General features: G+C 37.7%; 1 protein-coding gene across 1 annotated transcript in view; it reads left to right on the top strand.

Annotated features, from left to right (window-relative positions):
• The window catches only part of cdh13 (cadherin 13, H-cadherin (heart)), a 1,127,464-nt gene that overhangs the window by 496,644 nt on the left and 606,338 nt on the right, over positions 1-24,482 (top strand). The window contains 2 exon segments of the mRNA XM_030136869.1: positions 16,293-16,298; positions 19,186-19,338. Coding sequence (XP_029992729.1) covers positions 16,293-16,298; positions 19,186-19,338 — 159 coding nt within the window.

Genomic DNA, 24,482 nt, shown 5'->3' on the forward strand with positions numbered 1-24,482 from the left:
CATTTAACCAGAAAGTCCCATTGAGATCAGACATCTATTTTGCAAGGGAGACCAGGCCAAGGTAGCAGCCATACGCAGTCCAAACAATGTAAAACAGATGCATGATACACAATAAACAATAAAACACAATAACACCTAGGCTATTCAACCATAATGGCACAAAAAACTCGATTTGATTTCACTAAGCGGTCAGTACTGGGATGATTCTAGTGAAACTTGTTTGTGTGATAATCACACATTTTTGGGCTTTTCATATGTTTTGAAAACGTTTCTGTCAGTACAATGTAATTTACTGTGAATTATGCATCCATTCATTCATACATTTATTAAGATTAACTTTTCTACTACACACAACAGGGACAATCTCAACCGAAAAAGTAGGCACATAAGTATAAAAGTAAATAAAGGCAAGGTCTGGGGAAAAAAATAGCAGTTTTGAAAAAGTCTGGAATTTTTATATGGATAAAGAGCAAGCACCTTGGAATTATAATGCAATGCAGTAGTTACTGAGAAAGTGTATTTGTAATTGTCTAGTCAACTGCACCTTTAATTGGTTAGTTCACATTTTTGTCTCATCTGTTAAATGTGCGTTTGCTCGTGTTTTTTTTCCCCCGCTGTTGTAAACAAAGCAAATCTTACTATCTGAGAATTGTCTGAGAATGTTAAGTACCTGTTAGCCCAGCTGTACCGACTTGGAATTTCTCGGATAGCTCCCTTTCATGTTGGAATAAGTAAACATTGGTTTAATACATGGCTAGATGAGCAATTAGTCTTGCATAGTCTGACCACACTTTGTTTAAGCACCGTGACAACACAGAGGAAAAGGTCTGTGTGAACACATTATCATTCTGGAATATGGGTGAAAACATCTCTGGCTCCTTGTATTTGTTTAAAGCAGTCACGGTGGTGCTCTGGGTGGTGCTAGGTCAAGGATGTAACAGCACTGCCTTTGGACTGAGTTTGTCCTGTTGGGACATTTACACATGAGGAGGTTTGGCCTGGCATTAAAATGACAAATCCTTCCAGAAGGAACTGTCACAACAACCCACACATACCTGCCATGTTGTATGATAGCTGTCAGTTTTAGCATGTACTTATGCATCAGATTTAGATCATTTCGAAAGAGTGGAAGGAGAATAGTGACCAAAACAGTAGGGCAACGGCAGGTTTTTTCCATCCATTTATTTATTTATTTATTCATTCATTCATTCACATGTTCATGAACATACAATACAACAAACAGTACAGCGAGGCCAGCTGAGGGTTACAGTATTCAACAAAAGATATCCATAAACACCAGGCTTATTCCAACACACAACTTCTTGTGAGTTTTACTACTTAATGTTGTGCAAGTTACTTCCAAACTGTAATCCATTACAGATTACTTGTTACTGTTATTCAAAAGCAATTCCTTATCTTACAATATTACTGTCTCAGAATTGTAATGTGTTACATGACTTCTGTACTACTTTTGAGTTACGTCCAGACTCTCGTCATAAATGCTAACACCCCCCAACACAAGACATAGAAGAGCCTTGGGAAGCATAAATTTGCCCCCCAAAGTACATGTGGATGGATTGCTTAGTAGGTAACACTACAGTCTATGATGTTCAAATCCCAGCAGGAATGCTTGCATTTTTTTCAACATTTTACGTGTTTAAACAGGGGGCGTGGCACCGAGGACGTGGGTAGATAAATCTGCAGTTGTTAAAGAATTCTAACTAGTCATAGAAACGTTAGCTTACCTTGTCATTGCTGATCATGCTAATGCTAACTAGCTTCTGTAAAGCAGGGTTAGGGTTAGTAATGAGCATACGTCCATGTGGACAATGGACTGTCTTCTGCCGTCTTCACCCATTGGCTGAACACCAACAGGAAATAGAACTTGATAGACGCGTTTTTGATTCGTTAAGGTCTCACGGTCTTGCTGGTTTTTTTTTGCCTCATTTGAGTAATTAAATTATGGGTGAAAAGTGTCATAACGCAAGCACTATTGAACATGTACCAAGTAAAATATTTATGAAAATTGATTCGTAATAACTTACACTACTTTGTTACAGCAAAAAGTAATCTGTTCCTGTAATGCATTACTTTTGTAACTCCCAACACTGCTTATAAATAGGCACGAGACAACAATCGAGAAGAAGAATTGGCATGAAACAAAACCATTTCACATCCAACAATTCATACCAGCAGACATGTAGGAAAACAAAAATGCACACCCACGTTTGGACCACAATTAAACAACAGATGACAATCCCAGATGTATCAGCGTGATGTGTCAAACATTTCAGTCTCTAATGGCATCTTAAGTTTGTGTGCTGCGCTGGAGCTGCCAGTTATTCAACCTGTGTTTATCCATCTATACTTCACAAATCAACACAATGCGTCTCACCTGACATGACAGCTCCAATAAAGGGCTGTTGGTGAGAGATATATACACGTGGTTTGGTTGTAGACCTGGTTAATATAGTAAGGAAAGCAGACGTATCTGGCACCTTTTGTACCATTGTCTCAACACCCAGTTGCATGTTGTTTTGATCCACATGTCAGTTTGTATATTTCCTCATTCTTGTTGCCCTCTACCTGATGTCTGTCAACATTTGCTTTCACTTCCTCTCTGTTTACTGCTTTTGATTTTTCCTTCAGCTGTGTTGTCTCAGCCTGGGTAGTGAGGAAGTCGGGTTGTGCGATGTTGCTACATTAGATACCGAGCAGCCCCCCCGGCTTCGTCATTTAGTCTAATTGATTCTCTTAATTGTCTTAGGAAGACCAGAAAGTTCCTGCCTTCTCCTCTTGTCTATCTCTCGGCATGTTAATCATGGTTTGTGGTTGGGTTTTAGCCGGAGGTGAGTTAAAGCCATCTGAAGCAAATTTCAATTCATGCCTGGACCTACCGACAAATTGAGCAGATGTGAAATCCATTTTGATGAGAGTGGCTTAAAAAAACAGAGAAGAAGCAATAAAAAGCAGATTTGTTGAGTGTGACCTGCCCAGGAGATGCTGTCCTTGTGCGAGCTAAAGCAACACTGAATGAGTGTTCATTCCTCTGTCTTAGTAAAATAAGGCCTTCTCTGTGGGCGCAGGTATTATATTCCAATTTCATTATTCTTTTCAGGCTTTTAGGGTCTGTGGTTTTGTTCTTTCTCTGATCCTTTTTCTCGCTTGGAGTCCATTAAAAAACATAAATCTATAATCCTGGTGGTCGGTAAGCAACTGTGCATATGTACATGTACTCTAAAAGCATCAATTTAAGGCACTGGGACTTGAGTCTTTTAAATGTATGCAATGTAATACTCTACATTCTAGGGAGAGACATTTGTTTCTTTATTCATCGATCAAATAGAATAGATTTGCAACCAAAAAAGAGATATGAGAGCAAAAGACAGTAAGTGGCAATAAAAAAAAAGATAATTTTGCTATAAATCACTCCTCTTTGCTTGCAACTTCAAAAAGTTTGCATGCGAATTAAACTGCACTTAATTTGTGAGGCCTACGCTGATGGATGAGAGAAGAGTTTCTATTGGTGGGTTTGACCTGGCTCCAGCGCCGCCTACAGCTTCCACGTTAAACCCACTTCTCTGTTGTGTTATGTTACTGGGAGGTCAGTTGATAGTCTGTTGCTCCTCCCGGCGAGACATGCCTGGAACACCTCCCCAGGGAGGCGTCCAGGAGGCATCTGAAACAGATACCCAAGCCACCTCAGCTGGCCCCTCTCGACGTGGAGGAACAGCGGCTCTACTCAGAGCTCCTCCCTGGCGACTGAGCTCCTCAGTTTATCTCTAAGGGTGTGCCCACCCACCCTTCGACCGCTTGTATCCAGGATCTTGTCCTTTAAGTCATGACCCAAAACTCATGACCATAGGTGAGAGTAGAAACGTAGATTGACCAGTAAATCAAGAGCTTTGCCTTTCAGCTCAGCTCCTTCTTCACCACAACACACTGATACAACAACCACATCACTGTAGATGCTGTATCGATCCGCCTGTCAGTCTCACATTCTATCCTTCCCTCACTCGTGAACAAGACCCTGACATACTTGAATTCATCTACTAGGGGCCAGGTCTCTAAACCCGACCCGGAGAGGACAGACCACCTTTTTCCGATTGAGAACCATGGCCTCAGATTTGGAGGTGCTGCTCTTCATCCCATTCACTTCACACTCATCTGCAAACCACCCCAGTGCATGCTGAAGGTCCAGGTTCGATGAGGCCAACAGGATAACATTATCTGCAAAAAGCAGAGATGAAATCCTGTGGTCCCCAAAGTGGACCCCCCTCTGGCCCCTGCCTGCACATATATATTCTGTCCATGAATATTATGAAAAGAACCGGTGACAAAGAGCAGCCCTGCCAGAGTCCAACATGCACATGGAACAGGTCTGACTTACTGCCGGCAATTCGAACCAAGCTCCTACTTTGGTCACACCAGAACCGGACAGTATATTTTTACTTTGCTAAATATCTGAGTACCTATGTAACCACACTTTAAACTAATATTACTGCGGTTCTCCATATTATTCTTTGTGTGAACTGCATATGCTCTATTTTTGCCTTGAATGTGATGCTACAAATGAATAGAGCCAATCTACGGAGATGAGGCTAAACCAATCAGTGTGAAATAAACTTCCTTTCCAGCGCAGAATTTCTCATTACAGCAGCCGAATTGACCCTTAACAGGTTATTGATGCTTAACGACACTTATGCCTTTTTGTTTCCTTTCTTTTTTCAACAAAGGCTGATCTTGATTGTTGCCCCTCTCGATCTTGTTCTGATTGGCTCGAGACGTGGTGGCAGACATACTAGATAGCACAGGTCTGACTGAATAATCAAAGGGTAGTTAATTAGCACCATTGTTTTCCCTTTGGTTTGTGTTGAGGACTCTGCTGGTTTTGTGTGTCATCATCGCCAGGCCTTCAAACCCTGCATCTTCCATTCCATTAGCAGAATGGAGTGGCTGCACAATCAGGCGGAGCACTGGTCAAGCCTGGCGTTTTTCTATACGCGCGCGTGCGCGCACACACACACACACACACACACACACACACACAATCACACACAATCACGCACTGACTGAGTGCACATATTCTTACACACCAAGGGTCTTGTGTGCACAGATGCATGCCAATACACAGTCACAATCAGACCATCACTTTCCTCTTTATTCCCACTCTCTCACACACATTCACACACATTCACACACATCCACACACATTCACACACATCCACACACATTCACACACATCCACACACCCACAAGCCCTGGCCTGGTCCCAGGAGCATTTTCATGGCCAGTGATTGTCATTCGCAGCTGGCTGTATGACCTTGATAGGGATAACTGAAGCACCACTGAGGGATGCTGCTGCATACTGTCTTTTTGCCTCAAACACACACACACACACACACACACAATGTATGCGTACACACACAAATATACACATTGGGGTTTAAAGCCTCCCATATTCTCCCTCAAAACACAACAAACAAAATAAAATCAAGTGGTTCCAGGCTGGTGCGCCATAAAGGGGGGGGGGGGTTAAACATTAAAAATGCATGGGCCCCAGCGTTTTCGGGGGACCCATAGAGCAGTGGAGGGGGTCCAGTGGATACAGTTTAGAAGTTGTGAAAATGTCATTTAAGGTCCGCTATTTAATAGAGGCATAGAAGGCGGCAGTTGGACGTTGAAAGTACAGTATGGTAAATTTCACTTTCGTTTCATGCTAGCCTTGGTTTTGTTAGTTATGGACCGTGCCCCCACATACGACCCCCCCCCCCCCCCCCCCCCCCCAATCCGACAAATCGACAACATATTGAATTTTATGAAGGGCCCACAATTGCTAGCAGTGCCCCAGGCTCCAGGCACAATAAACCCTGCCCCTCACATGTATTGTATCATCATGTCCATGCATGTGCTGATGTCAGCATATTAATTGCCTCCATATATTTGTCAAGTTTGAAGTAAATTGAAACAAAATTGATGTTTTTATAGACATTTGAAATTTCGCCCATTACAAATAAATCGGAGAAAAAAAATTTTAAAAATTCATAAAAAATTCAAACTTAAACTTTAAATGTAATCACATCTGTTCTGGGTAACTGGCAATCTATAAACTCAATTTGTTATGAATTCAACCAAGTTTTGCTGCTAGACTGTTAAACAAACAAACAAACAAACAAACAAACAAACAAACCGAATGAAAAACCATACCCCTTGCCTCCAGTTTGGGGGGCAGGCCAATGACCTTTAAATAATAACAAATCCAAAAATGTCTCTTTGTTTTAGTGTGAAAAAGTAAACTTACATGAAAATGTTACATTTACAAACTGTCCTTTCACAAAAAATGATCAAAAACTGGACAAATATGAATAACCTGTGTAAGTGTCATCTTAACAATATCATACTTGTTACCTCCGCCAAGGAGGTTGTGTTTTTGCCAGGGTTTGTTTGTTTGTTTGTCTGTCTGTTTGTTTGTCTGTCCGTTAGTATGCAACATAACTCAAAAAGTTATGGACAGATTTTGATGAAATTTTCAGGGTTTGTTGGAAATGGGATAAGGAAGAAATGATTAAATTTTGGTGGTGATCGGGGGTGGGGGGGCCCACGGGGGGGGCCACTGATCAGCCTTGGCGGAGGTCTGCGCTCTCCGAGTGCTTCTAGTTACTAAATGTTTTGCGTATTTGTAGATCCACTGTGAATTAAGTTGTAATGCACATGTGAAAATGATAAACTGAGACATAATAATGTTAAAATCGCACTTACTTCTCATAAGAAATTTACGGCTGTTTATGTCATTCACTTTTTTTTATACCATAGTTTTTATAGTTTGTGGATTCAAACATTTTCATAATGTAATTTTCTCCCCTTCAGTCTAAAACAGAGAAAACTTGAGAGCTTACTAGACTTTATTATTAGGAAAGCACTATATAAAACCAATGTATTATTATTATTATTGTTGGTTTTTTTTTAGGTTGTCATGTCGGTATTTTACTGGTCTGACCCACTTGAGATCAGAATGGGCTGTATGTGGTCCCTGAGCCCACCCATCCTAGTAGATAAACAGGAAGTGGTTAACTGCGACACCAGCACCATGGACAGCCCCACTGATGAGACACTGTTGCCCATTATAAGTAAATGGGAGAAGAAAAATATTTTAAAAATTCATAAAAAAATTTAACTTTGACATACTGTTCCCAAAATGTAATAAGATCTATTCTGGGTCACTGGCAATGTATAAACCCAATTTGGTATTAATTCAACCAATAATTTTGCTGCTAGAGTGTTAACAAACAAACCAAACCGAAAACAATACCCACAATGCACACAAGGACAATGGTGTGTGACAGTATATATGTGTGTGTGTATGCATAATTTGTATGATAATGATTCAATGTGGTGACGTTTACGTGGGCTCAACTTTGCACTTTTCTTTTGCACACTTTGCTTCTTGCAGCATATTTTTGCCTTGATGTACGACACTGAAAGACACCCCGATGAAGAGCTGCATAACAAGCGTGTTTATGTGCATCCACGTTTGTTCATCTTTGTTTCTTTTCCACATATTTTCGTTGCCCTTCTGACACATGACAGCAACACAGACAGACTACACAGCCCTAGATGTTATTAAGGTTTTAATACACACAAGTTAACACATGTAATATGCCAAAAAAAAACCCAGTAAGTGATGAGCTATTGTTTTGGTGTGTTCTGAGGTGTTTGGTGTTGCTGAAGCAGTGCCACACCTCCTGTCATCCTCCCACAGTATCACGAGCCCCACAGTCTTTCATGTCTGCTTGGCTGGTAATGAGAGCTGATAGAAAGAGGTGAGATTCTCCCATCAGTCCTCCCACATGCACAGAGGGAGACAGACTCAGTGGAGACAGAGTCACTGGGTGCACATTTCCATGCCAGGATGCTTTCCTAGCTGGAATGGGTGTGTATGTGTGACTCAGATTATCACACATCTCCCCCCACAGAGACATCTCCTAATCACAGCAAACTTCTCCTGACACTTCACTTGCTCATCATCTGAAGTTACTGTATCTTTATAGGCAATTTCGCCCGCTTTTTCACCGTCTACGTCCTTCGTTCTCGCACTTTTTCTCATTATACATCCTCTGACGCCCATTCAAACCTTCAACCACCCCGTACATCCGTCGTTGGTTTTTCTCCACTCCCATACATCCATACAAGTTTGATGCGGAGCCATCTGTGAGTGCGATTTTAGTCGTACCTTATTCTTTTTGTGGGTTTCTTCATCTGACCCATTTTGTCATTCAGCATCTGGTGCGACTGTGATTACTCCTCTGAAATATCTGCCCCAAATGACAGCTATGAGTTTGGGACTTTAGTATCAGTATTTATATTCTTGCAAGGACAGAGAGACAGGAAAATGATGGCTATTAGGGATATATGTACTGTACCCCAACGCATTCCTTAACTGAACTCCAAACATGGGTTCCCATCAATGTATTATGTGTATTTTTTTACAGGAAGGATTATAGGAAAGGTTGATGGAAACTTGAACAAATATTTCTACACTTTTTTTGAAAGGGTGAATGCACCTAATGAGAGATTAAAAACACCTCACAGTGTTGATTCCCATCAAAATCCAAGCTCTAAAACAGTCAAAAACACATGCACTAGCAGGAAATTTAAAAGAATATGAGAGCCTGTTTTACATGATGTGAATACATTACCTGGCCTGGAACTGTAGATACATTTTAGTTGTTTATATTGTGATTAATTTGTTTGTTTGTTCGTTTATTTACTTCCCTTAAACGTACCAGAATTCTCAGTTTTGACTGTCTTATGTGTGTTTTGTTTGTATTGCCCTTTTTTTCTATTTATGTTCAGTGTCAATCTTTGTATTATGAACACATTACTTGGAATTATAAGTGTTATATTTGTTAAATGTTGAAAAGTTCTATAAATGTTGAAAAGCTTTAAAAATAAAGTTTAAAAAAGAACAAAAAAAATCACACATGCACAAGGTCAATTGTACTATCAGTGGTGCTGTCCATGGTGCTGGTGTTGCAGTTAACCACTTCTTGTTTATCTACTATGATGGGTGGGTTCAGGGGCCACATACAGCCCATTATGATCTCAAGTGGGTCAGACCAGTAAAGTACTAATATAATAACCTATAAATAATATTAACTCTCAAGTTTTCCAAGTGCGATTTTAACAATATCATGTCTCAGTTTATCATTTTCATGTCCATTACAACTTACAGATCACAGTGGATCTACAAATACACAAAACATTTAGTAACAAGCATAATATTGTTAAAATTACACTTATGCAGATTATTTAAATTTGTTCAGTTGTTGATCATTTTTTGCAAAAGGATAGAGAGATTTTTGGATTTGTCATTATTTAAAGGTTATTACCCTGCCCTCTGAAGGGGAGGCAAGGGGTATTGTTTTTGGTTCCGTTTGTTTGTTTGTTAAAACTCTAGCAGCAAAACTATTAGTTGAATTCATACCAAATTGGGGTTACAGATTGCCAGTGACCCACAATAGCTGTCATTACATTTTGGGAAAAGTGGGTCGAAGTTTCAATTTTTTTATGATTTTTTTTTTAAGTCTTGTTTTTCCCCATTTTCCTATAATGGATGAAATTTCACATCTATAAAAACTTAAATTTTGTTTCAATTTTGTTCAGACTTAACACATGTATAGAGGTAATTGATGTGCTGACATCACCACACGCATAGACATGACTACATCAATTGGATGAATGCCAAAATAAGCTACAATATGTGTGGGGGCGGGGTTTGTTGTGCCTGGCACCACTTGTTTTCATATTATCCTCTGTATTTTGCCTTGTTTTCAGTGAAAATCATGGATTTTCTTGTATTTAATTCACTGATCATGCAGATAGACATGAAACTTCAGATTAAAGTTGAGGGTTATTATATCAAAAACAGAGAAAACTGAAGAAAAAGTGACCTCAGCTGGATTGATGCCAAAATAAGCTACAATACCTGCGAGGGGTGGGGTTTGTTGTGCCTGGCACCACTTGCTATGATAAAATTTTTACTTGTCTGGCCCACTTGGGATCGACATCCTTGATTCTTAATGTAAAGTAAGTTACATTAATGCAAGTTTTTGCATTTCACAAATTTGTCAACGGCTGGGTTGGACCCTCTGGTGGGCTGGGTTTGGTTTACAGGTTGTATGGGTTAAATGTAAAGGTTGACTGTCCCTACATGGAATAGAAATGTGAACTTTATTTTCCCAATTAGCTTCTGATGTAGCAAAAAGTCAACTGACATGTCTGGTCGGCTGTTTCCATGGCATCTTGTGTGCAACGTGTGAAAACATGTCTGGTATTAGTCAGTGCAGATTAATGAGGAGACCACATCATTCCTCAGTTTTATCCATGAAAACAAGTAACATCACTACCATTTTAGATGGAAGACCGCAGAAGAATGTTCTACTTCTGTTTATTATAGCCATGTGTAACCTTTACTGTCTCCTCTAACGATGCTGCACATCCTGGTTTAATCAAAACAAACCAGTTGATGAAAATGCACCTAATTATCACTTTCATTTTTTTCATTTTGCAAGATTTCAACGCTTTCAACACTTCACATCGCTTCCCAAACGCCTTGTCCAAACCATCCTCACCTCTCATTTGAGCTGGAGTTTGTGCTTATGTTTAAAAAGCAGAATAAAGAGAAGACACAGAGGAGGGGGTTTAACCCATAAAGACAAAGTGCTACTTCTGTGTCAGTTCACAAATGAAATATTCTCTATTTTTAACCTTTCTTAGGTGATTTATCACCATTTATTCTAATTTTATGCTCAGTTTTTTTTAAGGTTTAAGTTTATATATTAAATAACATATAATCGATGAGGCTGATTTTAAGTCAACTGACTGTGAGTTCTGTTGAGACTTAACAGGCTTAGGCAGAAGCTAAATGCTTATATACGCCTCGACTACATTCAAATCAAAACCAGTTTTAGGCTACCAATCAATATGTAACTAATCAATACATCAATATGTAACCAGTCAATACATCAAAAATCATTCCAGGGCTCGTGACTGCGACTGAATTACGGTCGCATGCGCCTGAGAATTTCGGTAGTGCAACTGTTTTTGAGATTACGATTGCACGGTGCGCCAATAAAAAAATGAGCGAAAATTAATACGTGCGCCTAGAATAATGGCTGCAGAAGTAACTCGTCAGCTGAAAATAAACAAGCTCCACGCCCCGCTGACTGAAGCGGAAAATCTAGTCCCCACCCCCTCGCGTGCGCATCTCTGCGGATGGTCCAACACTGCATGACTTCGATGCACTGCCAGCGGTCAGGAAGTACCTACACTCTGGCACCAGGTCAAGGAGGCCTGACTTCAGGCGTCGTGGTGCAGACCACAGTGACTAAGGGGCACCAGGTCAAGGAGACTTGACTTCAGGTGTGGTGTAGACCACAGTGACTAAGGGCCTTTAGGCCATGAAATAAAAAAGTTGGTTGTTGCAAATAATGGTGTGATTCGTCTTTCTTCTCCAAGAACCAACTAAAGTATATACCACACATTGACAATTGTTTTGCACATGTGTCAGTGTAAGCTTTTTCTTTCATACTCTATTCAAATACTTTATTCTAGGTTGTTAACATTGCTTAAATACATATAGGAATATTACTTGGTATGGCCAAGAGTTTTGCTTGTTCTCCAAATTTTTTATATAATAGTGGTGCGCCTAGATTTTAGCCTGTGCTCCTAGGTCAAAAAGTTAATTTTGAGCCCTGCATTCTTGCTTGTATCCCTCGAAAATATCGTTTTGAAAATCATTAATGAATTACACATCTTTAACCCATAAGGACCCAGTGTGACATTTGTGGCAGTTCCCTAATGAATTTTTCGCCATGTTTAACCATTCTTAAGTGGTTTATCACTATTTATTGTAATATTATCTTCTGTATCTTGTGTTTTTTTTCAACAAAAATCAGGTATTTTCCTACATTTATTTTACTAATCATGTGGATGCTCATGAAAACTCAGAGTAAAATTGAGGATTATTATATCAAAAACAGAGAAAACTGAAGAAAAAGTGACTTTTTCAGCAAAATCTATCATTAACTGAACACAAAAATAAGTGTGTCCACCCACTGTCATTGATTCAAGTCCGTGGGTTTTACTGGTGAATCATTGGTGTAGAAGATGAGTGTTTCCACGTTCACTACGGAGCCTCTGAACGTCCAAATGGGTCATATCTGATGACCATGAAAAGATGACAAACTGTATTTTACACTAATTATTTACATGTATTAGTGGATCAACAGGTATTAGACATTTTATATCAGTAGATGATCTTGGTAGATGGTAGATGTTTGGGTCTTTATGGGTTAAATGTATATTTATGTAATTCCGTCATTTAACTCCAATAACAGAAATATGTCTTCTTTTTATACATTTAACGGCTTTTTGTACCGTAAACATACTAACACCTCTGTAATCATCCCTGCTTACCTTTGTTTGGCTCCGAACATTATTTGCACAGTTTTGTAATAAAACAAGTCATTAAATTTCCTAACATGGGAATTTAGAAACAGTCGCATTGCATGTGTGCACAACCATCAGCTTTACAGATGATTCGTATGGCTCGTTTCTGCAGTAGAATTATTGGATTAGTTATTGTTTTGAAGGTGGATTCCCCCATAGCACCACACAGTAAGACAGTTAAGGTTGAAAAATGGAACAATAAATGGTACGGAGTATGTTATAATTTAAAACTTGACTAGTTTTATGAAGGATTCCTATAGATTTTGAAATGTTGCATTTGATGTAATTAATATGTTGCAATGTTAAGTAAAAAATCTGGTATTTTTATATTTTTAATTCACTGATGATGTAGGTGTCCTTAAAAAAACAGATTAAAGTTGAGGGTTGTTATATCAAAAATAGAGAAAACTAAAGAAAAAGTGATGTTTTCAGTAAAATATATCATTAACTAAACATAAACCAAATGTCTCCATCCACTGTCATTGATCCAACTCTAACCCATAAAGACTCAGTGCTACATTTATGGCAGTTCCCAAATGAATCTTTCTTCATATTTAACCATTTTTTAAGTGATTTATCACCATTTATGATTATATTTATTTTCTGTGTTTTGCATTTTTCAGTACAAATCATGTATTTCCCTATATTTAATTCACTGATCATGTAGAAGTTCATAAAAACTCAAAGTTTATGACATCAAAATAGAGGAAAACTGAGGAAAAAGTGACTTTTTCAACAAAATATATTATTAACTGAATGTTAAACCAAGTGTGTCCATCCACTGTCATTGATCCAACTCTATGGGTTTTACTGGTGAATCAGTGTTGGAGAAGATGACGGTGTTTCCACGGTAACTACGGAGCCTCTGAACATCGAAACGGATCAAATCTGATGACCGTGAAAAGATGACAAACTGTATTTTACACCAATTATTTACATGTATCGACAGGTTTAATGGTGCAGAAGTTATTAAACATTTTACACCAGTCGATGGTTTTGGTCTTTGTGGGTTAAAAGAAAAAGACAATGAAGGAGTAGAAGATACATGGTTTTTGCGCCACGGGGGTTTTGTACATCTTGACATCTTTTAGAATGACAAACAGAATGAACAGATGGAGTGAATATGAGATACAGCGGTGAGAAGGATGAGCAGTTAATGAGATATAGACACTTAGCAGAAAAGCAAGGATAGACATATTAAAGAGTAACAAGCGATGGAGCAAGAAGCCTGAGAGCGATAGGGAACAGAGGGAAAGATGAAGCAGGACATTGAGATAAATGGCACAGAGCTTTGGAGAGGCTGAAAGGGCTTGAGCTTCATCTGGCACGAGCTTGTAAGTCTCATATCCCATGCTCTTTCAAGTGCAGAGTAGAAAAGCTTTCATTTTCGCTGCCATCCCATGAAAATGCTTTCCTATTAAAGGTGACCTCGCGGCATCCCTGTGATTGTGAAGCACAGAACAGACAGACTTTTAAGGCTCCAGAGACAGAGCGACAGCAGTGCTAACGTTCCAAAAGGGCATCATATTTAACCCTTTAAAGCACAGGTGTCAAACATACGGCCCGGGGGCCAAAAACGGCCTGTCAAAGGGTCTAAAATAAAATTACACGGAAAATATTTACAAACATTTCAGTTCACATTTCACATTCAACTCAATTCAATCTCAAGTGGGTCAGACCAGTAAAATTCTATCGTAACCTATAGATTAGTGTTTTTCAACCTTGGGGTCGGGACCCCACATGGGTTCGCCTGAAATTTCTAGTAACTGATTAAAAAAAAAACAAAACAACAACATAAAAAATTAACAATAAAAATATATGTTGAGTTGAGAGAGACAATCCCAATCCATAAAAAGCATGACAAACTGTGAAGCTGAAACTGAAGCACCGTGGTTCTGTTTATCTTTCAAATGTTCATTGTGGCCAGTTTCAGATGCTGCAGCTCTTTCATAATTCATAGTTTGAGTTCTTGTTTGTTCAGTATTAATTGTCAGCCTTGGAAATCCAAGCTGGACTGACTGTACATATCCTGACCAAGGAAAATCAAATTCTCACTTTGTGCAGTAATCTACACCTGGCTTTTCTGCCTCCGTCCATAAGAATATACATTATATAGACTAAATGTCATCTAAAATTAACGTTTATTTGCAACGTAGTATAGCAAACTATTACATGATCAAAAACAAATTAATTTTAGCAAAAAAAAAAAGTCTTTGTTTTGAATGTCTGGGGTCACCAGAGATTTGTGATGTTAAAATGGGGCCACGAGCCAAAAAAGGTTGGGAACCACTGCTATAGATTCTGACAACTGCATAATCTTCTTTTGTCTTAAGAGAAATCAGTGAAATTTTAACAATATTATGCCTGTTACTGTTCCTAAATGTTTTTTTTAAGATATATTTATTCATTTTTACAAAAAAACAACATAAACATAAAACAGCCCCACCCCCCCCACACACATCAATGAATTTACAGCAACACAGTCCTGACAACAGTAAATTAATATGCTACAAATTAGGAATCGTATAGTAAGTAAAAGAAAGAAAAGTGTATGCAATGCAGAAAACAGCAAGGTCAGCCACTCACGTCAGTCGCCTCATTGCAGAAATTTTTACACAGTGTCCCATATGTGGTCAAACACTTTGCCTCCATCATCATTATAATACCTTAGTCTTTACAGATGTAGCATGTTTGCTGGTTCCCCCATCCAAAGGTCAAACGGGGGCACTGAGTCCTTCTTCCACACTCTCAGGAGTTCCTAAATGTTTTGTGTATTTGTAGATGTGTAAGTTGTAATGCTCATGTGTAAATGATAAACAGGCCGAATATTGTTAAAATTGCACTTATTTTTCTTAATACATAATAAATTTCATGGTTGTTCATGTTAAAGGATTGTTTCTAAATGTAAACATTTTCATTATGTAAATTTACTTTTTCACTCTATTACATAGAGAACAGTTTGGAGTTGATATTATTTATGTATTATTATGTCATAATTTAACTGGTCTGGCCCACTTCAGCACATATTAAGAGGATGTGGCCCCTGAACTAAAATGAGTTTGACTCCCCTTTTATGTTATTATGTAGAAAATCAAGGTCAGCGGAGATTAAAAAAAAAAGTATTGCCTTAAAAATACAAGAAAAACACATGTAAGGTAAAAAAAAATGTGTTTTAGAATATTACAACATCACTTTTAGAACATTAGACCATCATAAGTGCTGATCCAGACCCCTGTCCACATCCACATGATCCCTTTGAACATCATTCCTTACATTAGTACCATTACTTCATGGTACCTAACAAAGCAGGTCCACTCACTGTTCATGCAGAGGTGGACCTTACAGACCCTGGAGACCACATTGGACCTGAGATTGTCGACTCACTATAACTGTTGCTGTCACTGTCTTTTAATGTATGTGGAAATGACCAAAAATGGTCACTTGACCGATAAAGGGTTAACAGTATATATTTATAAAGATGCAGAATGCACAGTTGAAAGTATTCAAACAGTTACTCATTCTTTAATTCTACACAAGCACATTGGGTTGGAAATAACTTTAGTTTATTATTTTGTAGTTTTTGGCTCTTAATATATGACACTAAACTAAAGATCTGCATCTAGAGAAAGCTGTTTTGTTTTTTTTTTATATTATACATTTTTGCATTGTGTGACTTTAACATGATTTGTTTTGTCTCTTCTCTTGTCTTGTTTCTTTTTTTTTTTTTTTAACTTCCCGGGTCCTGTTGCTGTGACACCTCCGGATGCTGACGTCTGTTGCAGTCTCATGTAAGTATCTACTCAAAACAAGTCAATAGGCCACATCATTTCTATTCCAGAGAACAGCAACAGGATCGAGCTGCGGAAGCTGGAGAGTAGAGCTCCACACCTCCACTTCCGTTCACAAAACATGACCTCCACTTTGGGTTAGGGTGATGTTTTTCCAGAAGTGGAGCTCCAGATTCTCCATCGTTCCGCAGCTACAATCATCTCGAGAACAAGATTTCTAGCCAACAAAAAATAAAAATCATCATTGAAAACATAAGCAGTAATTTAGATCTTTTCAGAACTTCTGGCTTATCGTGTCCTTATCTTTTCCACACATTTTAAGGAATGAGGTTTTATATTTCTTGCTGCTCCATTTTCCCATCTAAGAGGAGTCCTACTGTGCCTTAACAAGCTGTCACAGCAGGCATGTAACGCTCAGGGACACACAGCGAACTTATCTTATTTTGAAGAAGTTGAAGTTGCCAACTGATGTAATCAAATCAAAGTTTTGTGTTATATGAATTTTTAATTGGAAGCTATTATGGATTTGCGTCATCATCCAAGGCAGAGAAATGTCCCTTTTGCTTTAGTGTTCAGTATATGAACATATTCCACAGAGAGTGAAGCCGTCCACCAAGGCACAAAAGCCCTTTTATTACAGATGTTTTTCCTCTTTTTTGGCAGTTGGTGCCACATTTTAGTCTAACAGACCAACATAATAATAATAATAATAATAATAATAATAATAATAATAATAATAATAATAATAATAATAATAATAATGATGATGATGATGATAATAATGTGTAAGATCATATAATAATATTAATAATAATAATGATAAGTTAAAAAAAATATAACAATAATGATAATAATAATGATAATAATAATAATAATAATAATTTTTTGAAATGGGAAGTTGTTATCAACCACATAAGCAACAAAATAATACCTATGGTTGTAGTCAGTAATAGAATGAAAAAAAAAACAAAACTAAATATACAAACAAAATATAACAAGAATAAAACAAGAAACATCACAAGACAGGACGGCGTCACCTGTGATCCAGTGTCTGTTTTGAATTGCAGTCGATAACAGCTGATAGTCGAGGCTGACATAAAGCAGGGATAGTTTCCAAACTTATTCAGGTGTCTGCATCAGCATTTCTGTTCACTCACATTATAACAAACAACCAGACTTCAGACACTAAAAAAAAAGACTCAGCATCATTGTCTCCAGTAGTCTCCTTTTCATGTACTCTGTAATGCCAAGGTAGTGTGGACACTGGGTGTAAATGGAGCAAAAAACAAAACAAAAAAACATTTTAGTTCGGACATAGCACTCTTCCATTTGTACAGTATTTATAATAGCAATTTGGCTAATGTTAGCTTCTCTGTAACTTAACCTGCTGGTATTTGTTCTCCATTTGAAAAAAATAAACTGTTCATGAAAAATGAATCATACAAATTTAGTAGACAGCAATAGATAAGCATCACCATCAGATTAAAAAAGAAATCTATCTTATTCAAGTGACTCTTACCCATCTAAATTCAGTGTTAGCCTTTAGCTCTCCAGTTGTAAAGAAAGTAAAAAACAATTCTGGTCTTTGCACTTTTTCATGGATCTGAACCTAGATGTAAATGGTTTAGTGATACAGTAGTTTTATTAGTAGTGGACATAGTCATGAACAGTGTTGTGCAAGTTACTTCCAAACTGTAATCCATTACAGATTACTTGTTACTGTTATTTAAAAGTAATTCCTTACTTTACAATATTACTGTTTCAGAATTGTAATGCGTTACATACTCTTGTAATACTTTGGAGTTACATACAGACCAGAGGCGATTTCTCATAGACTGCAAGAGAAGCTCGGCTGCCCCTAAAATCACGAAAATTCAATGGTTAAATATGTTCGGTTGTGTTGAGATTTCATTGACTACAAATGTGTTAGAACACGTTCATCTCAAAGACGAGTTCGTTCAGAATCAGCTTTATCACAAATCAACAGACTCGATGTTGTTCACTTCTCATACATTCCCGTTGCGCTGTTTTCTCATTCGATCTCTGCTCAGTGCATTTGCCCGTAGACGCTCAGCGTCCATGCACTTCAATGGGACTGAGTGGAACAGTTTTTTTCATTGCCTCAAAACTGGACAGTAATTGGATAAATGCCAAGATGTTGTCCCGCCCCCGGACGCCTGGCGTCTCTGGGGGTGAATGGAGCTGTGGGCGGAGCTTGGCCGGGCTGGATGCTAGGCTTCCACGTGCTGATTGGAGGATCAGTCGAAAGGCTGAATCCCGTTTGACAGTTATTTTGAGATCTACTCCTTCACTGACACAGTTCAGTTTAATACCGTCGCGCATTCTGCTGTGAAATTGAGAGAGAAACCACTACGAAATTACTTGTTCATTTCTTGCACTGTAAATAAAACACACTCATTGTACTTCCTTGTTTCAATTTAACATAATTTCAATGTTTTCTTGTTTAGTTGGTACGATGAGTTCACTGACCATTTTCTTAAAAAGGAACGGGGGTCCGAATTTATGTTTAAATAACTTGACATTTTTGTTATGTAAGCTGACAATGAGCTTCCCCTCTCTGAAAGACGAGCAGCTGCCACTGATAGAGACTCTTCTCATAAATGGCACATGAGCAGTATAATTATCATAAATGGTGATAAATCACTTAAAAAACGGTTAAATATAAATAAAAATTAATTTGGGGAACTGGCATAAATGTAGCACTGGGTCTTTATGGGTTAAAAAAAAAAGACAAAAAAATCCCTGTAATTTCCCCAGCTTTTGCTTGAAGGAAGATAGTGAAGTTAATAAAAAATACAAATAAAAAAACTCTTCAGATGTGGGTATTGTGTCATGTGTGTGGCTGGGTGCTTGTGTGTGTCTGCAGGTTATTTCAACTGAGAAGCCAGGGAACCATATCTTCCGACTGACAGGGCCCGGTGCTGACCAGGATCCCAAAGGTCTCTTCACTATTGACATCGACACAGGAGATGTGTCCGTCAGCCGCTCACTGGACCGAGAGGCCATTGACTCCTACCAGGTCAGTACATTGTGTGTGTGTCTTTGTTAGATCTGCCAGTTATTACATCTGTGTGTGTGTGTGTGTGTGTGTGTGTCTTTTTGTCCTCTCTGTCCACCGGGGGAACCATTTTTCTCTCTGATTAGAAGCAGCACATTTATTGTGTTCCTTGCCAGTTTTGGTGTGTCCATATTATTTCTGCTTCAGTCATTATTTATCGTCTTTGTGCACTTGGTTCTTAAATTGTAATTAATTTTTTACAATATTGTACATGTTAGAAAATAGACAGTATCTCTTGAAGACTACAGGAAAAAAGCAAAAATCCAGGAGCCACACCCTGAAGAAGACGCATACTGACACATGGTGTGTTTTTAACTCCAGCCCTAATGAATTAATCTATTTTTCACACACATTTTGGTTATAAAATGTAAATACTGTCGAATGAGTTTATTCTAATTTGGTATAGGCCTATTTTGTTCATTGTTCTGGCTTGAAGTCTAAGGACAGGAGTGAGTAATGAATGAAAGAATGAATGAATTTATTTTGGTTTGTACATAAATCATTGCACTTAGTACATTAATCGTAATAAACATAAAAAATAAAAAAGGACTAGGCTGGAAGCAAAAGCTTTTTTTTTTTGCCTTTCTTTTTCACCTGATACACTGCTTACATCAACTTAAATGTGTACAGCATTGAATAACGTTATTATGTTAAGTATTTGATGATGAGGATGGGGTTGGGATAAAATAAGTTTTTCTTCTTCCCACTCCTTTTTGAGTGTAAATGAATGATTTTGGAATTTTTGAACTTGCAAGTATTCTGCAAATGCTCAAAATAAACAATAAAGGAATGAATGAATGAAACTACAGGCCCTTATGAAATAAAATATTTTTACAATTTCAAATTTTCCAATCAAGTGAGTGCCTGGATTTTTGCTTTTTTCCTGTTTTTTCCTATTTTTCATGCCCTTTCCATGAGCACCTCTGGTTTATCTAATACCAGTATCTCCCTATGATTTTTTTTTTTCTTTTTGATGTCGTGAAGACAGTCAGGACTCCAAATTAAGTATTATCGCTGATGTTAAAGTATGTGTGCATTTTTTTTAAATAAATATAAATATATAACATATAAATAAAAAAAAAAAGAAAAAAAAGTATGTATGCTATTAACTGTTGCTATCAGGTAGTAAGGAAGTAGGGTTGGGCCAAAACATCATATGATGGAATTTTGAGATAGAATCATCATGCAGGATTTCTCTTTTCTTGTAAAATGTAAGCAAATTACAACACAATAATAAGCTTTCCTGTAATCATCTGAAGTTTCTGAACATGTTATGACATTTTTTTGGTAATTATCTGACTAGAAACTTTGCATTTTTGATCAGCGTTATTACTAAATTAACATTATTGAGGCGAAATAAGCACCAGTCGATGTTTTCCTCTACTTCCAGTGTTGGCTTTTAGGGTTTTATGTGCACAAAGGAAGAAAGTATACCTCTTAAGTCAGTGATGGTTTAATTTTATCCGGTTTGCTGAAGCCAGATGAGAGTCGGGATGTTCAGCTGGATGCAAGCTGTTGATAAGCAAACTAGCTTTTCTCAAAACTACAAAAAAAACATCACTGTAAATAGTAACAGATGCGAGACGAAATGGCGGCAAAGAAGAACAAACACATTCCCCAAATTTCTTTTTTCCTTGCTTTGGTATCGGTGCTTACTATTACACGCATGATGTAACCAGGACAATGGCTTATGTGATTCAACTTGTTGTCATGCACCTTTCCTGCAGTAACCGAACATCCCTGTTTCCTGCGTCAGTAACTCACATGGTCTGTAAGCAGAGGAGTGTGAAAATAGACCAGCTGCACCTTCATTTATCCATCAACTACAGGTTACAGTAAAGATAGAAAGAAGTGGAAATGGTGTAGTTAGAGCCATAGGCAAGGCAAGGCATCGTTCATACACAAGGCAATTCAACGTGCTTTACAGAGGCGTAGAAACACATAGAAGTACACATGACAATAGCAGAATAACACATTAAAATAATAAAACACACAAACACATACCGTACTTTTCGGACTATAAGCCGCTACTTTTTTCTCGTTTTGAACCCTGTGGCTTATACAGCGATGCAGCTCAAGTATAGATTTATATGGGCGAACAGCCTCCAGGGGGCGCTCTAGCAGGAAGCGCAAAAGTGAGACAGACAGATGGAAGAGGTGATGCGGAGAGGAGAAGTTTGAAGCTTAACTTTTAACAGTCATTTTGCGTATCGTGCACAGACCCTCATCATGGAAAACACTCGAAGAAATGCATATTTTGCAGCTTTTAAGTTAAAAGCAATCGATGTGTCTGTCTAAGAAGGAAATAGAGCTGCAGCACAGAAGTGCCATTGAGCAACAACGGAGGAGAGATGTAGAAGGTGTGTGACAGAGCCTTTCTGATGCTGTTCAACTCCGACACTGAAGAAGACGACTGCAGTGGTTTCAATGAGCAGAAGGAAGATGAAGATAGAGATCAGTGACTTTTCTGGGTTTTTTAACCAGTCGTGTTACAGGCAGTGTTTGGGGAAAAAGCAGTTAAGGTATGGAAATAAATATTTAAATAATCTTTGTGTTTACCATCTTTCTGTGTAAATATCTCATGTCACAATGTGGACACCTGCGGATTATAGTCAGGTGTGCCTTATAGCCCGGAAAGTACGGTATATAGAATGTATGCACACGCACACACACACTCAAATATACACATTAGATTTTAAAGCCTCCCATATTCTCCCTAACCCCCCTTCCCAAAAAACCCCCAAAAACAAGTAGTTTCAGGCACAACAAACCCCGCCCCTCACACATATTGTAGCTTATTTTGGCATTGATCCAGCTGACGTCATCATGTCTATGCATGTGCTGATGTCAGCATATCAATTACCTCTCCATATGTGCCAAGTTTGAAGTAAATTGAAACAAAATTGATGTTTTTATAGACATGTGAAATTTTGCCCATTATAAGTAAATGTTTTTTTTTTTAAAAATGTATTCAAGATTTTAAAAATTTGAACTTCGACCTACCTTTCCCAAAATGTAACCACATCTATTCTGGGTCACTGGCAATCTATAAACCCAGTTTGGTATGAATTCAGCCAATAGTTTTGCTCCTACAGACATTTGAAATTTTGCCCATTATAAGCAGATGGGACAAAAAAACTAACAAAGTTTTAAAAAATTCATAAAAAATTTTAACTTTGACCTACCTTTCCCAAATTGTAATCAGATCTATTCTGGGTCACTGACAATGTATAAACCCAATTTGGTATGAATCCAACCAATAGTTTTGCTGCCAGAGTGTTAACAATCAAAGAAACAAACAAACTGAACCAAAAATGATACCCCTTGCCTCCTCTTCGGGGGGCGGGGTAAGGAAAGGAAAGAGCAGAAAAGGTGTTCCACTCCAGCGGAAACCCTCACCCCTGGGATTACCTGCCTTGTCATGAGCGCAATTCGCTACTTGCGCCCCCAGGGACTCAAAGAATCCCAGAAGCTTAACTGGTTATGAACAGCTTCTCTGTGAACAGCGAGTTAACCTGCTGTCCCGGGTCTGAACAAACCTTGAGGCCCAATCTGATTGTTCCTCCTGAAAAAAACTGTGAAACTCTGGCAGCGGCCTGAACTGCCTGCTAGCACCTTTAAACACCTTTAAACCTGGTAAACCACACACTTTTTAACCCTTTCATGCATAGTGGTCACTACAGTGGACAGCTATTCTACAGCTGTTCTTTTGTATATTCTTTAATTTGGTTGTTTTAGTTCCATATCAGCCAACACAGTGGACACTTCTGCATCATCCTATACACTGCAATTCATACCATTATTGTAAATTTGCTGTTTATTATAAACCTAATCTGCAATGACATGTTCAAGTGTAAAAAATTGGTTGATATTGTAATTAGAGTGTAATTAACAGCTTTTTTTTTAAACAAAAGTGTTTTTTTTTTGTTTTTTTTTTGCATATTATTGCCATGAAGTGAGTAATAACTAGTACTAGAGTATGTTAAAATGTGACAAAACATCAGATTAGCAGCATTAAAAATGTTTTCACACAATATATCAGTAAATCCATGTTTCTTTGCTTCAGAAATTAAACACATGGTGTACAGCTGAGTGAAAAGTTTTGCAACTCCATGAAAAATAAGTTCATACTTTTTTTTTTTTTTTTTTTTTTTTTTTTTCAATTGCATTGTTTTTTTTAATGCCTAAAGAGGAATAAAAACACTCAGGAAAAAAAATATCTTGATTAAAGTTCTCATAATTCATGCATGAAAGGGATAAATCTGAGTGGAATAAAGAAATTTAAACAAGAATAAGAGACAGTTGAAAGAAAGGCGAAAAACAGTCTTGATTAAAATTAAGAGTGTAATATTAAATCAAAAAACATATTTTACTGACACACTGAAGTCTGGCCTTAACAAGTGTAATAAAAAGAAATGTCAAAGATGTAGGAAAGGTGTTTACATGCAACAAACCCTCTTTATACACATTTATGTATTCAGTCTTTAATACACATAATACATTCAGACAGATTGAATATATGCATTTAACCTGTGCATAAAGGTTAAGCTTGAGTGCTTTTAAAGGACTACCATCCTCTTAAGAGAAGAAGCAGGCTGTCCAATTTTGCATTCATGAGGCAGATCTAATTGAATTCAGTTATTCCAAACAAATATGCATTTGTGTCTTTTTAAGCACTTATTAGTTTTGCACTTTGGGAAGATTGTCCTACTCTGCTAGCATTTCTGCTATATAAAATAAAGATTGTACTCACAGTCAGGAGATAAACCGTAAGAGCAATTACTTTTATCTCATTTTTTTTCCCCCCTTATATCCTGCAATGTTGTGGCAACCCAGTAAAATAAATTAGGCTGCTACTAAAAGTTAGTGAGCATAACTTCAGAGAAGAAGAGAGAATCTTAAAAAAGAGAACAGCAAATAAAACAAAAAGATTAAATGAAATCATAAAAAAAAAAAGATTTTACTGTATTGAAAGTGTATCTCAGAACAGAAGTACGTGCTGATGCAATGGCTCGGCTGAATAAAATATGTAAGAAAAGAAAAGAAAGGGATCAAGGAATAGAAATGATCAAAAAAAAGTGGAAAACACAAAAACTGACACTTTT

Source organism: Sphaeramia orbicularis, chromosome 6 (assembly GCF_902148855.1).
Source record: "Sphaeramia orbicularis chromosome 6, fSphaOr1.1, whole genome shotgun sequence".
Classification (NCBI taxonomy): Eukaryota; Metazoa; Chordata; class Actinopteri; order Kurtiformes; family Apogonidae; genus Sphaeramia; species Sphaeramia orbicularis.